The 15,872-nt window shown below is 40.1% G+C and overlaps 1 protein-coding gene across 1 annotated transcript in view; it reads right to left on the bottom strand.

The window, feature by feature from the left end:
• The window catches only part of PRKD1 (protein kinase D1), a 153,003-nt gene that overhangs the window by 65,437 nt on the left and 71,694 nt on the right, over nt 1-15,872 (bottom strand). Inside the window, exon 2 of the mRNA XM_054971371.1 lies at nt 10,565-10,703. Within this exon, the coding sequence (XP_054827346.1) occupies nt 10,565-10,703 (139 nt within the window). The remainder of the gene's footprint in view (nt 1-10,564; nt 10,704-15,872) is intronic.

Raw genomic sequence — 15,872 nt, 5'->3', positions numbered from 1 at the left:
AAATAATAAAATAAAAATACACATAGCGTCAACTTTTCGCACAAATCAAACCCAACACATAACTCTGAATAATACATAGCTCTAAAACACCTTGAGCATTTTACTGTTCGGTTGAATTAATGAGAGACAGACTTCCTCTCTGTTTCTTCTTGCTTGAGACCAGTATGGTCTATTTGTTTTCTGACCTATTATTCATTTAGTTCATACTAGCTATATCACATAGTCATGCCAAAAAATGCAAGTAGTTGACTGTAAATTATTAAGTTTATTCTACCTTTACTTAGTGTTTCTAACTTGGATTTAAATTATATCCTGTGTAAACCTGCCAAATAAAATACGCCCACTGTGTTTATTCTTGTTTCTCTGTAGCTCGGTCAGTTCATAGTCCATTGTTCTTTTCTAAAGGCATGAAGAAAGTAAATGGCATGACTTACTGAGTCATTTTTTCCTAGAATTTTGAAGCCTAGGTTCCCCTAAGGAAAATAATCAATTCTTAGAAAACTATTTACAAGGTACATCTTTTTTTTAAAAAAAAAATGAGATTTGTTTATAATTTTTGGTAGAGTGGACAGGCAAACACTAGTCTGTAAAATCACACAGTTTCCCCCAAAGTAGTCATCCACTGGAACTACTTACTGGAACTTCCAGCTACAAAACTCAGATCAGTTTTTCCATGCTGGCTATTGCCCTGTGAAATGCTTTTCTCAATGCTGTCCAAATGGCAATGTAGTGCCACCCTAGCTGATAAGCATGTGCTGCTTGGTAATTAACCTGCCAATCATCAAGACTCATTTTATAAGCTTCAAGCAAGAAATATTTTTTTAAAAAAGATGGTCACTTGACAACTATTATAATACTATTACTTTGTAAGGGCAATAATTAGTTTGTAAGGGTGATTGCACTGAATCCTCTAGATGTTAGAGCCACCATACCAGACCATTTTTAACAATGAAATTTCTAACATTCCTCATTCTTCTCCCTCTTCATGAAATGTTAGAAAGGTTTTCCTGGAAAAAACATCCCTCAACCATTCTAATATAAAACATGTTAAGAATATGAAGCTGGGTGAAACCGCAAGACGACTAGTTCTTGCCATTTAACTCTTAGAAGATGCCTTTTCTCATGGTGCTGAAAGAGAAAGGGGGAAATAATTCTTTTCCATCTATGAGACAATGTTTTGTATATTCTATAAAACAATCTATCGTTTAAAATAAAATTTAGCACAGGATTTCAACAAAATGACATCACTTAATTACATACTGGTCTGTCTTGAAACTGACTCATAAATGCTTGACATAAATGTGACTCATAAAAGCTTGACACAAAGAATTATTAAAGTTCAAAAAAGGTTTTTTTTAAAAAATAGTGTCAGAATGTGTCTTGCAAAGAAAGACAATCCCTTCCCACTTGAGTCAAAATGTGAATTCTTGTGCTTACTTTTACTTTCCCCCTTTGCTGTAATAATAGCTACCCTACACCTCAGAATGCATGGAAGAAACTTTTTAAAAAATCATACAAAAATAATTCTTTACTTTTGCTTTTAGACAACTATACTTTTAGGAAGTATATATTCAGAAAACCGAATAGCGGCTATATTCAGACATCTCTTTGAGCAGGCATTAGGCTGGGGATGTATGTAAGCAAGGGTAACTAAAGAGGTTGGAACAGAAAAAGTGGACAGAAAAAGCCCCCAATGCACTTTACACTTTTTCATGGGAAGATCTGAATGCCTTTCCTCTACAACTGTTTTATACAACATCTCTGTATCCATTTTTTGCAGGGTCAGGTATTTTGGATTTATTAGTAATACTGATGGAGTGCTTTGTATGAATATATACCACTGAGGAAGGCCCTTGGGCCAAGAAGTGTCTGGTTCTGGTTCTATAAGTATGGAGATAAAATGTACTAACATACCTCTCTACATTTCTAAGTTTATTATGTATATAAACAAGGGCATGGTACATTTGTGTTGAACCACACTGTTACTGTTTTTAATCATACTTCTGTACTTTTCATTTGTTGAATTAAAATCTGTACTGGTGTTTTATTCATTTGTATTGTTTGTAGTTATATTTAATTCATTTTTTTTGTTTCAATCTCTTTGGTTACCTATCTGCAGGAATGTATGTATACAAACCTGGCTTGTTGCCAAACTTGCGCATGTACCTTGGTCTTTCCTCCTTCTCTCTTCCTTTCTTGTATAAAGAATCCCAGATATAAATTGTGATGTACAAAGTTAGAGGTGCATAATACCCTAAATGAGGTTCCCTTCCCACCACCCAAGTAGACTCTAAACCTTTCTGGTTTAGAATCAAGTTTGGCATGGGACAGAATTGTCTTGATAGTAGGTAGAAAATACTGAGCCAGTTTAGTGTGGTGGTTAAAAGTGAGGGACTCTAATTTGGAGAACTGGGTTTGATTCCACACTCCTCCACTTGAAGCCAGCTAGGTGACCTTGGGTAAGTCACAGCTTCTAGGAGCTCTCTCAGCACCACCCACCTCACAGGGTGTTTTGTTGTGGGGATAATAACAACATACTTTGTAAACCGCTCTGAGAGCACACTAAGTTGTCCTCAAGGCGGTATATAAATCAAATGTTGTTGTTGTTGTTGCTGTTATAACTAATTCTGGTTAACTAAGACATACACACAAGCCCAGTAATAAGCCAGAATTGTGCACATTCTGGCTTAATGCTGGTTAAAAGTGATGTCTGAATACAGCCTTTGTAGGTACTATGATTTGTGCTACATTGAACAGGTATAAATTGCATATCATACCACTGCAATTCATGTAAGCAGCTGATAAAGAACACTAACACTGAAAGTCTGACTATTATTTTCTACTTTCATGTTCTTATTCTATAAATCAGTTTGCTCATTAGACAGCTACATCTGGTACGATTCAGTATTTTCTACCTACCATCAAGACAGGAATTAAGGCAATGTTCTCTCATATGATCCAGTGTGACAGTCAGATTTAGAAAGGAACTGAAAGAAAACTCAATTACATTTGCCATCACTGAGCAAAAATCCTCTTGAAATTCTGTGCAAAAGCTCTATAACCTCTGACTAGTTTCCCAGCTGGAGGGGGAAAAAAGGTTGTAAAAAAGTCTCATTTTCTCTTTGATTATCCTAAACTCATATGCAATAGTTTCCATGTGCCTTCAAGAATAAAATTTGGACAATCTTACTTTCTTAGGTTGCATAAGTCTTTGTATAAAATTTAATATTTTTAGATAAAATCATACTATAATACTTTCACTTTCTTTTGATGTGATTATGCTTACAATTTGGCTGGCAGGCACAATGTCAACCTGAACAAAATCATAGAAGTTTTAATATATTCAAGTCTGATACAGCAAACTTATAAAAACTCCTCCAGCTTTCTGCTTTTTATTACATAAGCAACCTGTAATTTTACATGCCAGAAAAGACAGATCACCTCAAAATGAAATGCCCGTTCAGATGTACAGAACATCATTTTAGATTCACCGTTCTCTTTCTGAACAAAAAAGGTCCAAATATAAGTAAGGAAACAATTAAATTTTATTAAAATGTATTCTGACTATATGGCATGCTTTAAAAGTTCCCCTAATCCCAGTAGTATTGCTTAGATTTGACATATGACATCTCTAGGGTGGATATTTGGCTGTTGTTGTTTTTTAAAGGTAACCTCTACATTAAAAATAGAATGTTTACAAGAAAATTAACATATTCTCATTTTAATTCTGATTATCTCAATTTCTTCCAGTGTTGCAGGATAAATATTATGCATGTACTCGTAACCAACCTAACAAGGGGGTTTCAAAGCAAATGAGAAGCTGAGGTGGGTTGCCTTTGCCTTTCTCTGCAAAGTTAAACAAAAATATTCCCCAAAACCTCAAGGCTGTAGAGGACAGGAATGTGTGCATGTGCATCAAACATACTTAGTGTTAGCATACAGTAAGAATAACTACATTAAAGAAAATAAAACTACATTAAAGAAAATTACAATTTGTGTGTCTGAAGAAGGGAGCTCTGACTCAAAAAAATCTTACATTCTGAAAATCTTGTTGGTCTCTACGGTGCCACTGAACTGAAATCCTGCTGTTCTACTGCAGACCAACACAGCCACCCACCTAAAGACTTCAACTAGATGATACCATGTGCCCAAGTCCACCATGAGGATGCAGAGCCATTTTAGCCTTTTTTTTACTTCCTATTTGCTGCAGCCCAATCCTGCAGGACATTGTGGCTTGGGAAGATAAGGAATTCCCATCTCCACCATGCTGTTTTCAAGACCCAAAATGGAGGGAGGCAGAGCCCTCATTCTCCTGCACCACAGTCCTCAGCATGATTAGGCCCCCACAGTGATTTAATTTTTTTTTAAAAAAACCTAAAAACAGGCTCTAAAATGAAGCATGTCTTTCTGGGAAACTCAGGGACACATTAGCAGCAAGCTTGGCCCCAAGTCTTGGCTTGTAAAATATCTGCTGTAATCCAAACAGTGAAATACATAGGAGAACAGAGTTCTGCTTAAGAATGTTTTCTACCACCAATAAAAAAGGTGCTGATAACTGAGGGGCCCCCGCACTTAGTACCAAAAAGTGTATAGTTCTCATCTGACTGTACTGATCAAGTGTTAGGTGGGGAATGGGGGAGGGAGAAAAGGACTCAATTCAGCCCACATCTTCCCAGTTCCCACCAAAACTGTTTAACCTATCAGAGGTCCTGTCAGAATGGTAATCAATCATATATTACTTCACACTGGGGTCAGGAGTGAGTTTGTTTTTTGCTTCAGGACTAGAGGTTAACTAACTGTGCCTGATCTGACAGCTCAGTGATAGAGCATCTGCTTGCCATACAGAAAGTCCCAGGTTCAATGCATTTCCAGTTTAAAGGATCAGGTGATGTGAAAGACCTCTGCCTAAGACACTGGACAGCTGCTGCCATTCATGGACCAATGTTCTGATTTAGTATACAGCAGCTCTGTGTGTGTGTGTGTGTGTGTTCATATTTTACTTTTACTAAGAAGAGAAATTTCTGAGCTCAACACCAATTAGCCCATTTCACAGAAGTCAAAAACGATCATATCATCCATGGTGGGCAAGTATATACAACTACTGGGCATTCTGGGCAGAGACTCAACTTCTTGTACTCTATAAAAGTGCTATGCACTTAGACAGCAGTCTAACAGATGATGATTAAAGATCAGGCTTCCTACATAAGATAGGAAAGTAGTTGAGACTAGAGATGGGCACGAACAGCAATACGAACAAAAAAAACGCCACAAACAGCCCAATCTGCTGTTCGCGAGCAAGCTGTTTGTGAGGCCCCATTCCCGGCGATGCGTTCGTCAGCCATTCATAAAGCCAGACAGTCTGGCGCCTTTCAATCAATTCCCCTGGCAACATAGGCATGGACTGTCTGAACTCTTTCTGGCTTTCCTTCTGGCTTGTAACCCCTCAAAGTAGCTTCCAGCAGACAGTCCATTTTTTTCCACTGTGAAAAGAAAATGACAGGAAAGGGAGGGACCCGTGGATCATGCCTTTCCTGTGGTGCAATCTCTGAAACTTGGGAGATCTTCAGAGGACAGTGAGGATTATGTCCCCTGCAAATTTGGTGGGTATTGGACATTGCGAAGGTCAGTTTGTAACCCCTCAAAGTCGCTTCCAGCAGACAGTCCAGTTTTTGCTACTGTGAAGAGAACATGACATGAAAGGGGGAGACCCATGGACTCTCCCCGGCTCAAGTTCAGCTAAGTCCCAAGGGGGCCGTTCTGGCTCCCATGAACCTCCAACTATGAACATGTTTGTGAACATGTGATGTCCGTCGATGTTCATGAATCCCTCTTCATGGATGGCAACCAACAATAAACATGGTGTTCATTTTTTTTCCTGTTCGTGCCCATCTCTAGTTGAGACCACTTTATAAAGGATTTTATAACTCAGTAGCTAACTGCTGCTAACAGTGCTACCAAGATAACATGTAACTGTGATTGAGGAAGAAAGGGAGATAAACTGTGGGAAAAGAAGAGGCTGCAAGTGAAAATATGTATTTCAGAGGCCTTCTCACAATATCTTACCAATGGTTAAAGAGGTCCCTGTGCTGTACTGTCAAAGGTAAAATGTGCCATCATGTCGCAATTGATTCATGGCGACCTCTAGAGGTGTGCACCTGAAAAAGATTTGGGTGTTCCAACAATTCGAGATAACCCAAACCTCCAAGTGGCAAGCTGCTTCAAGATTCGGGAGTTTAAGAGCATACTGAAGCTCAAAGCAATCCTTTACATGCAGCTTGCAAACGGCAAGAAAAGGGTTGCTTGCTTCCCCTCCCTCCAATCAGGGGAAGCAAGTGGCATGGAATTTGAAAGTGCCCCTTTTTGTGCCGCATGCAAGTTTTAACTTTCAAATTTTCAAACACGGCACCGCTTGTTTCTCCTGTCGGGGGAAGCAAGTGGCATGGTGCTTGAAAGCACCCCTTTTCATGCCGCTTGCGAGTGGCACGAAAAGGGGTGCTTTAACTTTCAAACACCATGCCACTTGCTTCCCCCGATGGGTGAAGTAAGCGGCATGGCATTTGAAAGTGACCGACCACTTTTTTTTCCCATGGCAGGGCGGGAAGTGCTGCAAGAGCAGCTGCTGCCGCTTTGCTCAAGGTTTCCCGAAGCAATACAAATTGCTTCAGAAAGCTTTGCTTCAGGATTCCTGAATCGGCTCAGCAATGCTGGGGCTGATTCAGGAATCCTGAGTCTTTACAAATCGGACACAATTCAGGGAAACCTGAAGCGCACATCCCTAGTGACCTCATAAGGTTCATTGGGTATTCAAGATAAGAGATGAGGTAGTTTGCCATTGCCTTCCTCTGTTGTATCTGTACCTCTGCTATATCTGTACAAGACCTAAATTTTGTTAGCAAGTTAAATACCATAGTGTGATTATTATTTTTTTTCAATCATTTTGTCTTCCTACATCACAACCAATCATTAATTGGAATTCTATACCATGAGGAACTGCTTGTCATTCTGAATTATATTTATCAAGTATCATTACAGAATAAGATGAACGTAAGTGAGAAACTTGCAAGAACTTGTAGGGGACATCAAATTTTCCCCTCCCCCATTATTTCCACTTTCCCTTCCCTGGAAGTCCTTGCAGCCTCATCCCTTTACCTGCTTCCTTTTCTCCTTCTTACCCACCAGCTTTATCTTCTCCCTGTCTTCAGCTTCCCATCCTTCCCACCCCCAGCAGCCTCTAACCAGAAAAATTATTGCCCAGTTACGTAGTACCAGCCACTGGGCTAGGTCCCTGTTGCATAGTGGGGAACCTGCATGGTCTTGTGGGAAGGCACTTCATTTTCCATTGAATCTCCTTCTGCATACTATTTCTTCTTTCCTTCCTCTTGGCAACCCCCGCATTCTCATATTTCCCTGCTTCCTTCTCTCCTTCCCACCCATCTACCTATCCTTTATTAACGTCCCATCTTCATCTTTATATATCCCACCATTCTCCTCAATGTGAACTAAAGCAGGTTTGTTTGTTTATTTATTTATATTCCACCTTTCTCACTGAGACTAAAAGCGGATTACACTGTGTGAGATTAGTACAATTAGTGGCAAGAACAAGGGCAGGCATTTCCATACACCGTCAAGAACATTTCCATAAACAATGTCATAGGGTAAATGAATTCAGTTTCAAGAACATTTCCATAAACAATGTCATGGGGTAAAAGAATATAAGTTTACAAAGATATTGTATTAGCAAGGATCCAGTATGGGGTTGAGGAATTGCTGAAACCGAACTTAATCATTTCTAGGACTTACATTGAACAACATAAAGCACAGGTAGGATATAGGAGTACATATTTAAAGCAACAGGTAATATGTAAGGCAACACAATGGTGAAATCTATGGTTTCTAACTCATTAGCAAAACATCTAGGATCCCTTTCCATCAATACTACCCCCTTAGCTGAGAAAAAGACCTTTTTGAATAATTCAGTTTTGCATTGTTTGCGGAAAGCCAGGAGGTTGGGGGCTCTCCTGACCTCCTCAGGCAGGCCATTCCATAGGGTAGGGGCCACCGCAGAGAAAGCCCGTGTATGGGCTGCTGTTGATTTCACCCATGTACAGGCTGGCACCTGCAAGAGACCCTGTTCAGATGAGCGAAGCTGCTGTGGAGTAACACAGGGAGACAGGCAGTCCCGTAGGTATGCTGGACCAAGGTCGTGAAGGGCTTTGTATGTAATAACCATTACCTTGAACTGAGCACAGTAACTGATAGGTACAGGGGTCATTTCGTAGAAAAAGAGCTGTAGGAACTCATTAGCATAACTCATTAGCATAACTCATCAGCATATGCCACGTCCCTTGCCATCACCAGAAGTGTGTCATTAGCATAACTGATTTGCATATGCCCTGACATCACCTATCCTGGCTGTTTTGGACCCAATCCTGGCCATTCAGGGCCATAATTGGGCCCAAAATGGCAAAAAGGGGCTGAAAATGGCCCAAAAGGGGCCCAAATTGGTCAGGATTGGGCCGCTGCCAAGCAGGAGAGTGATCCACCACCCATCAAAGGACCAATCCAAGCCGTTTCGGCCCCAATCCAGGACAAAATGGGCCCAAAATATCTGAGAGTCAGGTGGGCAGGGCCACCAGACATGTGACCTCTTTGGGGAACTGCCGGAACTGAATTCCGGTGCATTCCCCCTTGAAATGAGCCCTGGATAGGTAGCCAATGGAGTGACTGTAGGATAGGAGTGATGTTCAAGCTCCTGCTCGCTTCTGATAATAGTCGAGCCACAGCATTTTGCACCAATTGGAGCCTCCTAGTTAACATAGATGGGAGACCAATGTATAATGCATTACAATAGTCAAGTTTTGATGTTACCATATCATGGATCCAGGCGACCAGGTCGGCCGTGTTGAGATAAGAAGCCATTTTCTAGGGTAGAGTGAGATTGTAGTAAGCGTTTTTTGCAGCGACCTTAACTTGTTTTTCTAGTAGTAGCACTGGATCCAGTATAACCCCTAGGCTCTTAACCGAGTCTGCAAGGGTCAAACGAACTCTCTTTCATTTCCTCTCTTTCATTTAATCCTTACATCCATTCTCTAAAACAAATCAACTGGTGGTTGTTGGTGAACCTAGACCCAATGAGTCCTCAAAGGCCAAAACTGCCCTAGAAAGGGCCCTGTCTCCTGCGTTTTACTGATGAAAACAAAGATTGAAGTCTGGTAATACTGTTGTGGTTGCCTAGCCACGCCCACTGAAAGCATTTATTTCTTAAAACTATAGGCACTGCATCTATGGGAGGGGTTTAACCCTCCAATGTATTTTTATTCATTTATTTCCGATCTTTCTGCAAACCTGGGGTGTTTTTCAAGTTTTAAAAAGATTTTTTTTGTGTGTTCATGGCTCCAGTATATGGATTTAAGTATCCACAGATTTGGCCATGTTGAGAATTAGATACATTGAAAAAATAATTACAAGTATATGATGCTTTGATTTTCTCTACTATTCAGATACAGTCTCCATTTACTCTCTTAAGGTATTATATTAAGAACAGTTTGGCTTTTTTTTAGACTGTTGTTTTTGTAATTTCAGTGGACTTAATCTGCATTGCATACATTATTTTTTTAAAAAAATCTGTATTTTCAGCAATATAGCAAAAACAAAGACAGATAGCATATTGACAGAGGAACGTCCTGTTTGTCAACATAAAAAGGACAAATGTCCTTGTGTTTGACTATAGCAAGACTTGGCATGAGTATGAATTATTTGTTAAACGTGATTCAGATTTGTGATCATTAGCAAATGTCCGGCAATTGGCCATCTTTATGTTGCAAGCGAGTGGGAATGTTATCTTAAATACTTCAGTTCAGTTTGGATGATTATCAACTATGATTTCATTTGTTCAGGTCAAATCAACAGAATTTCCTATTTCAAAGAGACTTAGATTCCACATACAACTATCAATAGCATGTTTATTTTGGGGCTTCTCATTTCTTGAAATGGAAATACAAAATTGAAACCTGAAATTATCATCCTAAAATTCCCCCTTGTATCTTTAACTGAAAATTAAAATTATATAATTTATTTCACATACTTCATCTGAAACTTTATCAGCACTGTGCATAAATTAATTATGGGACACTTGTGACTACCTTCTCTCTCTATTTTTCACCGATCATTTCTTTCACTCTGAAACAAGGATCAGTTCATTTCACATAGTGACCACATTAAGGTTTTATGCAGATGAGGTAATGATGGGACATGAAGAGCAGAGAGAGAGAGAAAAACTTCCCTGCCAAATAACTACGGGTGAGGCTGTCCATTCTCAAACTGAGCTGTAGCTTTCATGGCCAGCATGTGTGCCTTCAAGAACCTAGAGTGGTGGATCTGTGGCCTAATCAAGCACAATTTTTGTTCTTATATTCCTAAATGGATCTGACAGGTTGCTATTGGAGACATGAAACAGGACTGATAGCCAGAATTGTTTCCCCGTTAACTTGGATTATTGTTGAGACCCGCATTAGAGTTAGCCATTATGAAATATAAATTAGAAGGCATGAAATATTAATTTTACCTGATAAGACAACTTCAACTAGGTCACCTTCTTGGATATCAGTAGCTGACTTTACAAGCTGGAGAATATTTTCAGTAGCAGAGTCATGCCGAAAAAGTAGGATTTTATCATACAGTCCATAGAAACCACATTCAGGAAACTGAAAATGGATAATGTTAGGAATTTAGTTAAACTGGAATATAATATATAAATCATCATTTTATATTAAAATCCTGTGCACAATCAGAAAGCAAATGTTATTTTAAGAAATTAAAATTGTGATGATAAGGATCCTTTGGTACATTAGATATGATTTGTAAATTAATTTATATATATGAAGCTAAGTTTGGCAAACACAAGATATTCCTACAAAAATGCTGATTTTTTTTTTGTGATTATTCACATTGAAACTGTTCTATATCATAGATGAGAATTTATGTTTCTGTGGTTTGGGAGATGAAGAATTCATTTATGACAATCAAAACAGAAATAGATACAGTTCATACACATATTTAAATATTATATTTCTATACATAGTAAACCAAACAATAGACAGCTAGCTTCAACTGACTAAAGTAATAAGAAAATAAAACTGTAGTAGTATAGCAGATTATATGTGTATAAACACTGAAGGTGGGTTGCATCTTACAATCAGTTGGGTGGGTTTTCTGCTAATGGTGGTATTTACACCAAGAAGCCATCTCCTAGCCCAAAGCACCTTACAGTGGAAGAAAACACCACTATTAGTGGGAAAGGCCCAAAGGATTCAACCCAAGAGAATTGTGTTTTCTGAATTTTTAAATCACAATTTTAGATTTCTATTTTACAAAAAAGGAATTTGCAAGCACAAATAAAATTCAGCAGCCACTTTTACATAATGCACTAACCACAGTAAAAGATCACTTGCAAATGCAAGTGAGTTTTTTGTTGTACAGTGTAAATTACATGCACATTTCAGCAGCTTCTAAAATATATCCCATTTTTATTTAGCTTATTTATACCCTGCCTTTCTCACTAAGACTTCAGGTGGATAACGAAGAACAGAAAAAAAATGTAATCCTACAGTACAGGACACTGAATGAACAATGCAATAAGCCTAGGAGTACAAAATTGAATCACAACGTCAGCAGTATACGACATCAAATTACAATAAGGTTAGGAATACAAAATTATATGATCAGCAAACTGCCCAGGCCAATATAGAATGTGATATTACGAAGGTACAAGGCAAGGCAGTACCCACACACCCACTCCCATATGAGGGTGCCCTTCGGGACTATTCTAGCCCACTACAGTTCTAATTCTATTACAAGAATGCCCTCCTGAAGTCTGTGCTGCTTCAGTTGCTATGCCACATTAATTCAACCAGAGATGAGGCATATGGACAGCTCCAATCTACATGTACCCACTAACTTCGGGGGCAGCTCACAATATATGTTACTTCAGTACTAAATTTTTAGACAATACTGGACATTGTTTGTGAACAGTCCCCTTTTGCCTCATCCATATTGCCAAGGTCATTTGTGGGACTGCACAAATGGATGATGAAGAACTCAAGAAAAGGTAAGGTGTCACTGCAAATTGAACTCTGTGGGCGTGAAACTGATGGGAATGCTGTTGTAGTCTGATCAATATCTACCCATTATTTTTTTTCCTTTCCCGTTGAACAGTGAAAACAATTTCACATCTTGTAAAGCACTGGAAACCCTCAGACTTCATATGACTTCAGATATAAAAAATGCAGGTATGATTCTTTTTCCTATGCATTCCAAATATTATTCACAATGTAGACCAGTTACATAGACCATAAAGTATCAGTAGGTTGTTGACAGGTACATCGGAATTCATTATATATTTTACAACGCTTTTTGAGAGTGCTGTTCTCCAAGTAGACATGAAGAAACATTCTGCTGTGTGCTTCATCATAGTGAGTACACTGGTCCAACCAATGAACTCTGTGCACTGATGCTACCTTGAATGCAGTCATCTACAGAATAGCTACTGCTCTAGTTGTTAGCAGTTGACCCTGACCCTCATGCTAACAGGGAAGCTTATGAATATGGCTGTATCATAAGCCCCTCTCCTCATGTGTTTCAAACACAGAAACACTGCCTGGAGAAGCAGGAGATAGCTGCCAACCCCTGACCAGGAATTGGAACATTACTCGAATGTGAGCCATAGGTAAGATTGACTATCTGCTCCACACCCCAGAGATGTGCTAAGTTTTGAAACAAAAGAGATCTTCCACGAGTTCCTGACCTTAATCTACACCCTGCCGATCTTCCCTTATCCACTCTTCCAATTTGGGCTATTCAGGGACCTGATATGCCCCACCTGTCCAGGCATTGCAGGTCATCAATCATTTTTCTCACCTTTAGTTCCTCCAAGGAAGGCACCAGCCAGCCTTTCCCAATTTTATGGTTTCAACACCGGACCAAGCATTTAAGTTATTGTTTTGGGGCAGAGATACGCAGTCCTGTTTCAGGGTACGTTACACACTATAATTGGGCTACCTAGCCACAAGCCCTGTGTGCATGTTCTTGGATCCTGCACCCTCAGGCATGCATCTGAGCCTCTCTCTCTTCCTGCCGCAAAGTGCTGGTCACTCAAAGCTGCTATCCTACAGACCTCCCCTTACCTTCTAGACTGGTAAATATCACCCGACCCTGCTATCCTCTCCATTTTCCCTGTTTTCTAGTTTGTTCTGCTTGTAGGTTGTGTGTGATTTGCTGTGTGTTTGCTTTTGCTACCCTTTTAATAAAAACCATTTCTGTTGAACATCCACTTGTTTTTCTTAAGAATTCTCTAGAGGAACGATCCTCATATACACTGGTGGAGAAATCTCGCTTAGCTACCACCACTTGCTGCGACTCCTTGTATGTTAATTCCCCCAACTCACAAGGAGACCACCTATTCAGGTAACACAGTGGGAGGTGGGGGTGGGAGGGGTGCAGGTATTCTGTGCACAAGTACGTGTTGGTGGCCCCTGCCAATGATGCAACTTCCAGAATGACCCAGAAGCAATGGCATCACATCAGGGCTGATTCTTTAAAAATTGGCCCCAAATGTTTTGGGCCTGTGTCACAAACCATTTGTCCTTCCCCTACTTAGAGGTAAAATCTTTCTCCCAAAGCCTATGAAGCTGTCTCCTGGGCTGAGAAGCCTTCAGTAGCATATTTGTGGCTGTAACTTAACTTTATTTTCCCACCCTCAAGGAATGTATACGTTGTGATGTTACCCAGCCAAATTTAAGTAGAAGGAAACACAGGTTTACATTTCCCTTAGAAATGAAACTGGCAAACAAAGCTTATTGAAGGTTTATTCACAGGTAGGTTGGATAGGTAGAAGTGTAGATAGGTACTTAATAGCTTCAGTAAGTAGGTGGGTTTTCCACAGATTTCTTCACTCGCGTGAGACACGAAATACTTGGTGTGGTTGGTTGAATTTCCTATGGTTGCTAACTTAGGAGAGAGAGATTGGAGTTATCAGACTTGATCTCTTTAAAATGCAGTTCTTCCTTTGTTACCCCCTTTCAAATTAGATGCTCCAGTTTATGCAAACACAGTACTCCTTCGCTTTTACTGCAGACCTCAGGGCGCTCCATTGAGTTAAAATCCTCTCCAGATATTGGGTAGGAGTTATACTTATATCAAAGCTATAACCCTGTTCCTTTGGCTGAAGGGGAGACTCCTTTCCACCCACTTCCTGGGTCAGCAGTAAGTTCCCAGGTCTATTGATTCTCAGTAAAATTTAGGGCCGGCTATCCCACTCTAATACTTAAGAGTTTCATAAACGTTGTGTTTTCACAGTGAGGGTACACCTTTCCCTTTCTTCCTCAGACAGAGGACTTTGAGTCTGACCCTCTCTGGTCAGACACCTCTCTCCAACAATTCAGTTTTTTCTAACTGTCCACCCCCCCCCCTCTTCTGTTAGCACCAACTATCATCTCATCATTCTATTGCCAACTGCCATTCTCTCTCTGGCTAGCCACAACACGGGGAAGGGACATGTCAATCATCCTTTCTTCCTGAGGCTCTTTCAAGCCTTTACCTGCCTCTTGCTAGTTGCTGCATTCGGCAATCCTGATATTTTTATGCTGATCCTTTACCTGCTTCTTGCTGGATGCAGCATTTGGCATTTTTATGCTGATTCTGTCACAGCTTGTTTTTAAAGAATCGACTCCAGTGCCAAACTGTCATTACCAGTGATATCATTGGCAGGGTCTGCACACGCGTGCCCATTTTGTAAGCCTGCCTCCTCTTGCCGATCGGCTGACAATCAGCAGAAGGAGGAATGAGTCACTGGGAGATTGCCTGTCATTGGAGGGCACATGGCAAGGCTAAACTAACTACAACAAAGGTCTCAAGCAGTTGAAATAGCTGAAATTGTGAGATTCTCCATCATCCAATTTAAAAAGTTAAAGTGTGCTGTTGATTTGCAACTGACTCATAGCAATGCAATGAAGTTCCACCTCATGGGGTTTTCCAGGCAAGGAATGAGTCGAAGTGGTTTGCCCACTGCCTTCCTCTGCAACTCTTCTTAGCTTCCAAGCTTTGGTTAGTCTGGGCTATCTGATTAGTTCTTTGGAATAATCTAAAACATTTGTGTCCTAGCTACAACATTCCTTTGTATGCATTCTAATAATCTGATGCACCTATCTCCCAATAAAGACCAGTCAAGGACATTCATCCATGATTTCCTTGCAGCTTTAAAATTATTAAGTGTCATAATAATAGTTCATTTTTATAGCTTCCACATACATGATCAACTCATGTATGAATTAAGCTGCCTGCTCCTACAAGTGCTGTGCTGCTCTTTCCTGCAGAACTGCTCTGGACTTGTAAACCCAACCAACTTACAGAGCTATCATATCACTAAAATATAGCTAGAAAACAATCTGACATTATGTTGTTTAATCACACATTGATGGCCCTTCTGGTCTGCACCAAAGCTCGAAACATTAGTAAAGGTGAAGCAGAACACCCACAGAAACACACAAAGCCTTCACTTCCATTTGAAGTTTTGCAAATTATGTTAAAGTTGATGTTTCTATACCAGTGTCATGACCCCCTGTCCAGTCCAGGGACTCCAAGGGCTCAGAAGCCAGGGAACCATGAGGACCAGCAGAATAAGAGAGGACTTGATGCTGCAGAGGCCCCTGCTGATCATGCTCCAGCAGTGCCAGATGCCAGCAGCCCAGAACCTGCAAGTGAGCCCTTACCATCAGCCTCTGAAATAACCACTAGACCTCTGCCAAGAAGGACACAAGCCAGGGCCCATAGCTCCCCAGGACCCTCTCCTACTCCACAGGAACAGCAGTGGAGGAAAA

The sequence above is a fragment of the Eublepharis macularius genome, chromosome 2 (assembly GCF_028583425.1).
Source record: "Eublepharis macularius isolate TG4126 chromosome 2, MPM_Emac_v1.0, whole genome shotgun sequence".
NCBI classification, from domain to species: Eukaryota; Metazoa; Chordata; class Lepidosauria; order Squamata; family Eublepharidae; genus Eublepharis; species Eublepharis macularius.
Note: the sequence above shows the minus strand (reverse complement) of the source record. Positions and strands in the feature narration are given on the sequence as shown.